The 7,118-nt window shown below is 56.3% G+C and overlaps 1 protein-coding gene across 1 annotated transcript in view; it reads right to left on the bottom strand.

Moving 5' to 3' along the window:
* SMARCA2 (SWI/SNF related, matrix associated, actin dependent regulator of chromatin, subfamily a, member 2) overlaps positions 1 to 7,118 on the bottom strand; it is a 147,792-nt gene that overhangs the window by 106,052 nt on the left and 34,622 nt on the right. The window contains exons 5-7 of the mRNA XM_004714451.2: positions 6,543 to 6,669; positions 3,122 to 3,295; positions 1,082 to 1,255 (exon numbers count right to left, since the gene is read on the bottom strand). Of these exons, the coding sequence (XP_004714508.1) occupies positions 1,082 to 1,255; positions 3,122 to 3,295; positions 6,543 to 6,669 (475 nt within the window). The remainder of the gene's footprint in view (positions 1 to 1,081; positions 1,256 to 3,121; positions 3,296 to 6,542; positions 6,670 to 7,118) is intronic.

Here is a 7,118-nt window from a genome sequence, read left to right as displayed (position 1 = left end):
AGTGGGAGCGGGGAGGAAACCTTTAGGAACTAGAGGAAAGTTGTATTTCTCATCATTGTTACATCGCACCCTGACTGGCTCATCTCCTCCCCGAGACTCCTCTGCAAGGGGATCTCCAGTGGCGGCCGGTGGTTTTTGAACTGCTGGCCATGCGTGTTACAGCCCAGGGTGTAACCAGGGCTCCGTCCCTGCAATATATGCTCCCTTCTTCAACGGGGATGGCAGAGCCAGCTGAGGATGTGGAAATGCTACTCTCGTCCGTGTTTTGGTGTCCTGGTCACACCTTGGGCTGTTAACTTCGCAAAGCCAGCAGTTCAAAACCACCAGCCGATCCATGGGAGAAAGATGAGGCTTTCTACCCCCATAAACAGCTATTGTCTCACAAACATACAGGGTCGTGATGCATTGGCATTGAGACTTGATGGTGGCGGGTTTTGTTTTGTTTTGTTTAGACAAGAGAAAACTATTTCAGCACCCCCTCTGAAGTTCAAAAGGAACTTACTAAACAATTGGGGTGGGGTGGGGATGGGCTGCTTTCCCTTACTCCTTCTGCAGTTATTACTGTGAGCTGAATCCAGGTCTGACGCCTGTACCAGGGAGTGGGACCCTTCCTGGCCCTGTGCCTCCCCCGGGGATGGTCCGAGGGTGAGCCGGCTGTGATACACAAGCTTTCCCTGGCTCATTCTGGGAAGCAGGTCGCCAGGTCTTTCTTCCTCGGCTTAGCCTGGAAGCTTCACTGGAATGTGCCCAGCATCACGGCCACATGCAGGCTTCCTCCAAAGGATGAGTGGTGGCTACCCCGGAGGTGCCTTAGCGGGAATCGAACTCGGTCTCCGCATGGAAGGTGAGAATCCTGCCACGGAATCCCCAATGCCCTCACGTCTCCGCTTTAAGAGCAAAATCAAACAGACTCACCGTCGGCGAGCTGGCTCTGTGGAACTGCCACTAGGGTTTTCAGGGCGGTGAACCTTTAGGGGAGCGGATGGCCAGGCCTTGTCCCCACTTCTCTGAGTTTGGTCGCCCTCTCTACCCTTCTCCGTGCTTCCACCTTAGGCACACGGACTGCCCCCGGGCCCCTTACCATCAGCCTCCGCATCCTCTCCTTCTCGATCCGCTCCGTCTCCTTCTTCTGCTCCCTCTCTGTGTTGGCATGCCAGGTGGCCACCGCCTTGGAAAGCTTCTGGGTCTTCCCGGCCACTGAGCGGTGGTACTCCTTGAAGTCCTTCGCATGCTGCAGGATGCTGTTCAGGTATTCCTAGGAGCACGCAGCGGGAGAAACAGCCGGCTCAGGCCTGCTTCCCCTCCCAGCGGACCCCACCCCACCTCCCGCCCGAGAAACAGCAAGAACCTTGTTTTGTGACAGAGGATGGGGAGGCGTCTGCGAGGGTGAGACCCGGGCCGGGGGGAGCAGTGGCCCCACACAGCTTGTTTGGTGGCCAGGCCGAGATGTGTGGCCTCCTGGGGGCGGAGCAAAGCTACCTGCCATGCGGTTAGGAGCACAAAGCTCTAGTGCAGGGTTTCCCAAGGTGGGCGCTACTGCAGCCTGGGGAGGGGCCGCTGGAACAAGGGGGGCAGGACCCTGCAAAAGCAGACGCCTGAAACTGATCCTGGATGATGGGCCAGAGACGGGCGAGGAGCCTATTTCATTTTTTTGGTCTGAAAAGGGGGCAGATGGCCAAATACGTTTGGAAGCCTCTGTTTGACGCAAACAACGTGCACGTTATTTTGCGAGCCTCACAGCTACCTCCGGCCGGCAGCTCCTACGCTTGCCAGGGAGGGTATATGCGTGTGCACAGTCACCTGTGCGGAACCCGGTCTTGGCAGTGGCCTGCTTTAGAGCCAATCATTCCCAAATGAACCTGGAGAATCAGGTGTGCCCCATGAGAATCACGTTCCGAAAGCCAAGCTACTGTAAAAGTCAGACCCATGGCCACCAGCTCCGGCTCGCAGGTGACCCCACGCTCGTCAGAGAGGAACCGTGCTCCACCGGCTTCCAGTGGCCGGGTTTCAGAAGCAGATTGACAGGCCTTTCTTCCAATGCACCTCTGGATGGGCTTGGCCAACCACTCGCCCCGCCCGGGGCCCCCTGAGCTAATTTGATCACGACCCCAGGTGAGTTGAGGCAAAGCTGCCAGGTGTGATTTGTATCAACTTTTTAAGTCAAATCAGGGGCAGGTATCCTCTAGTTATCACAAGACACAGCATTGTTTTCGAAAACACAGTCAGCTGAAGCTCAGTGAGGCACAGAGCAACGACGTAGCCCTACGGGAGTGCACAGGGCAGGGACATCGCGTCAAACTCTGTATCAGGATGAACGGGACTGTCCCCACGAGCATGGGGACATTTCTCAGAGGGTCTTCCTACAGGCATGTGTTTGTATGTGCTGCTAATATGCCCAGGTCTACAGAGCACACAGGGGTCCTGTTGTGCAAACTTCTTAGCCCTAACCAAACACCCCAAGCGTCTGAATCACTGGGCTTGAGGCACAGGACCATCGGCTTAGGGTCAAGGTCATAGTCAAGGTCAATGGGCATACAACAGTCCACACAGTGTTCTACATCCTACTTCCTTTGGGGAGCAGTGACTGAGGTCTTCAAAGTGGGCAAGTTTGCATCAGAGATGCAGCGATCGGGCTTTCCGCCCACCATCCAGGGCCATGAAGAAGAAGAAAATCAGAGGCCCAGGGAGACCGTTAACCCAGAGGCCCAATGCCCCACGTGAGCCACGTGAATGCCTGCTTCTGAGACGCTCGGGCCTGAAGGACTAGGTGGTCCCTGGCGACCACAGCTGACCGCTCTGATCCGGGGCCACAGGAGATGGCGGGCAGAATGGGACACAAACATGGGACTAAAGTCAAAATTCCAAGAGAAATTAAACCAGGCTTGAGCACCGGATCTGACGGAGACTGGAGGAACCTTGGACCCTAGGGCTGCCCCTAGGGACCCCTTTTGGGGCCCACAGTGGACAGGCCCCCAGAGGAGTCGTGGCAGCAGAGAGGAACGTGCTCCTCAGGCAGACCACTGGCCGGAGTCTGGAGGGCAGCTTGTACCTCAAAGCCGAGCGCCGGGGCTGGGGGAGAGGGCCAGGCCTGGGGAGTTGGGGGGCGGGGAGCCTGCGGCACCTGGTGCTTCTGTCTCCGCTTCCGCTCCTGCTCGATCTTCTGCTGCTTCTCCAGCTTCTCCGTCATTCGGGCCTCGCGCAGCGTCTGCCGCTTGCTGCGCTTGTAGGCCTTGGAGTTGAGGGCCGTCTCCAGGGTGGTGTCCCGGCGCATGCAGGCCACCACCTCCTGCCTCAGCTGTGGGAGGAGAGTGGTCAGGGGGGAGTCCTCTACGGGAGGCCCGTTCCAGTCCCCAATCTCCTGTCACATCCCTTCAACGGAACAGAGCCGGGGCTTGACGCTCCTTCTTTAAGCCACCAGAAAGCAAAACAAACTCACTGCCGTTCTCGCTCACAGAGACACGATGCGGCAGGGTTACAGGGCAGAACTGTCCCCGTGGGTTACGAGACTGCAACTCTCCAGAGTAGAAAGCCTCCCTTTCTCCCACAGAGTAGCTGGTGGTCTCGAGCTACCGACCTTGCAGTTCAGAGCCAGTTGCCATCAGTCAGTTCCGGCTCACAGAGACCGAAGGGCAGAACAGAACTGCACTCTGCGGGGCTGGCAGTGGCCAGCGCCCCCCATTAGACCTCCAGTTCTTTCTTCTGAGGCACTTCTGGGTGGGCTAGAACCGCCAACCTCTTGGTGAGGGGCTGCTCCCGTCTCCATTGGCGCCACCCAGGGACAGTCCCTGCCGGGCACAGCTAGCTCTTCCCCAGATGAAGGCACATGACAATGACACATACCTATGGTCTTTTCGAAGCGAGGATAAGCCCGCTTCCCAAATCAGCCAGATCAGAGCAATGATGACCCGGGAGGAGTGTTTAAAAAGAAGAAGGGAAAAAAACCAAAAAAAAAAAAGCAAAAACCCCAGCCAGCCAGCAAGCAAATGCCGCCCTGGCTTTTGGATAGATGAATGCGTTCCAGCTAATTATTTTAATGATATTAATTAGATAATGGGCTTTCGTGTTTCTTTCTTTTTTACTTCGTTTTCAAAACGCTACCAACGCTTTCTTTGTGATTAAAGGGTAGCTTTCAGGAGGCTCTGTGAGCGGAAGAGAAAAATGACGTCTGATTCCCAAGGCGGTGGCGGCAGGTACCCAAATGCCGTTCATTCAGAGAGGAGAGAGATGCTGCTCCGGCTGCCTTCCCTCCCATTCCAAACAACAGCGTCTTTCCAGAACAGTCTATGTTTGGCACACTGCCACCGACTTGTTTTATAGGACCATAAATACAATATCTTACTAATGATCTCCCGTGATGTGGTAGGCAGGAGCTGGGGAAAGGGGCTGGGAAGACACAGTCAAATAATTCAATGGAGTTAATTATCACTTGCGATTCTCCTCCGTGTAATTGGGGAGGCTCACTGGCGAGAGAGTTTTCAATGCTGTCCCACCAGCAGCCACCAGTAAGACACCAGCTCGATGAAGCTCATTTAAATATACTCTCAGCTCTGCCGGCACATTGGGCTCATCTCTTGGCTGCTCAGGTGATGGGGTCTCATGGAGACCCTATCGGACAGGGTAGAACTGCTCCTGAGAGCTTCTGAGACGGCAACTGTTTGCGGGTGTAGAAAACCCCATCTTTCTCCCATGGCCCAGCTGGTGGTTTTGAACTGCTGACCTTGCTGATCACAACCCAATTCATGACCACCAGGGCCCTGTGTATCCCTGTGCCCTGAGTGCAAGGTATCAGGTGGTAGCTTTCTGTGTTGCAACATTCCTTGCAGGCCTTGACCAGGCACCTGAACCAATCCCCTATCAAGAAGAGAGAAGTGGGACCCTCAGAGGTTAGCTTCTGTCCACTCTCACATGCCTAAAGCGCCCCCACCCCACCCTGCCCTGCTGCACCCAGAGGCCTGTGTTTTGCACCCACGAGGGGCAGGCTTGAACTTCTGCCCCTTCCTGCAGACTAAGGTGCCCTTGACCCAAGCCATGGTATGTGTAATCGCCTCATAATGCATGCAGAAGTTGGACCTCGAATAAGGAAGACCAAAGAAGAATCGATGGTTTTGAATAACGGCGCTGGGGAAGACTGAAAGCACCGTGGACTGCCCCAAGGACAGACAAATCCGTCTTGGAGGAAGCTCGGTCAGGGTGCTCCTCAGAGACGAAGATGGCGAGACTCCCACTCAAGTACTTTGGACATGTTATCAGGAGAGACCAGCCCCTGGGGAAGGACTTCCTGTTTGGTCAAGGGGAGGGGCAGCAAAAATTAGGAAGACCCTCCACGAGACGGATGGACACGGTGTGTGATGATGGGCTTAGGCATGGGGCAACGGTGAGGCAGCGTCTCCTTCTGTTATGCGTGGGATCCCTGTGGTCAGGGCCGAAGTGCCAGCGCCTGACATCCTCCATCGGACTGAGCCACGCAATTCAGGGCTTCCCCAACTTCCCTGCACACACACTCCATGCCCTACGCCGGGGACCTAAGGGAGCAGGCCTCTCTGTCCAGCAAGGAATGCTCCTCTCACGGTGGGCTGAGAAGGCAGGGGGGGGGTGGGCTCCCGGGCAGAAGTCACCGAAGTAAAAATCAGCTCTAGGCTCCCGTCACTAGCCTTCTCCTGCTACAAACCAGAAGGACTAGCAAAAGACAGCATTGTATGTCTGTTGACATTCCTATTCGTTATGGGAAAAGAAACAACGGCAGGGTACGTCCACCCCACCCCGTGTCAGAGCAGAACCATGTTATGTAGGGTTTCCAACGGCTGGTTTTACCTTTTGTTTGTTTCTAGTTGATCGCCAAACCTTTCTTCTTGTGCACCTCTGGGTTGGCTCAACGTGGCCCTTGTGGTCAGTAGCTGAGTGGTGTTTGCTCCGGCCGGGGACCCCACTTCTATTACCAGGTTTGACTAAGAACCCTGGGGGGTCCCTGGTGGCACCAACAGCCAACTCTCAAACCCACTGCCCTGGGGTCGATGCTGACTCACAGCGACCGGCAGGACAGGGTGGAACTGCCCCCGGGGGTTCCGAGACTCACTCTTCACAGTAGTATAGTGCCTCATCCTTCTCCAGACAAGTAGCTGGTGGTTTCAAACTGCTCACCTTGCCTAGGAGACCACACAGTTGAGGAGAAACTGTCTACAGAGCTGCTGCAGCAGAAACCCCCCTGGCTGTGTGTGTGTGTGTGTGTTGGGGGGTGGGTGCCTGCCCTCTGAAGCTTCTACTTGATGCCCCCTGGGAAGGAGCCCTGGTGGTAGAGTGGTCACGCGTTGGACCGCGTGGTCGGCAGTTCGAAACCACCAGCAGCTCCTCGGGAGGAAGACTGGGCTTTCTACTCCAGTCAAGTTACAGTCTCAGGAAACCAGGAGTAGGGGTCGCTATGAGTCAGCATGGACTCGATGGCAGTGAGTTTGGTTTGGTTTGGGATCAGACTCAGGAGCCACCCCTGCAACACAGTGAGAACGGCCCTTTGCCGTTCCCTTTCCTGGGGCTGGGACAGGAACTACCTGACGCTGGAAATTGAGCAGCCGCAGCGCCTTCAGCTCCACGGTGGCTTTGGTCCGTAAGTCCGGGGGCAGGGAGCCGGGCAGGTTTTCCAGCTCCTGGATCCTGTGTGCGATGCGGGCCTGCAGTCTGAGGACAGAGAAGCACGGGTGAGCAGGAGCTGCCAGGCCAAAGCACCATCAGTCAGAGGGGACCTGCCACCCCTACGACTCTACTGCACATTCCCCGGATGGTGTCAGACCCCCAAGTGGGTTGTCTGAAGTCCATGTGGCTGGAGAGACCTCCCTTGGTGTGGGTGCAGACAGAGGCTGCAAGGGACTCGGTACCCTCACGGGCAACGGTAGGCGGTACAGACCCATCTGACGGTGTGAGGGAGAAAGACCAGGCCATCGGCTCCCCTATAGGGACAGCGGGTAAACCTATCACGTGGGGCCGCTGTGCATGGGAATCCACCAGCAGCACCTGCCCCCACCCTCCCCTCATCACACTCCCAGCAGCCAAGCATAAGGAAGGACTCGGATTGTGGGCAGCGAGGCTGATGCAGACGTCAGTGCTGGACAAGCAGAAGGGATGGTGGG

This window comes from Echinops telfairi, unplaced genomic scaffold (assembly GCF_000313985.2).
Source record: "Echinops telfairi isolate 266 unplaced genomic scaffold, ASM31398v2 ScPeMD7_25;HRSCAF=90, whole genome shotgun sequence".
Taxonomy (NCBI): Eukaryota; Metazoa; Chordata; class Mammalia; order Afrosoricida; family Tenrecidae; genus Echinops; species Echinops telfairi.
This window is presented reverse-complemented; position numbering and strand designations above follow the sequence as displayed.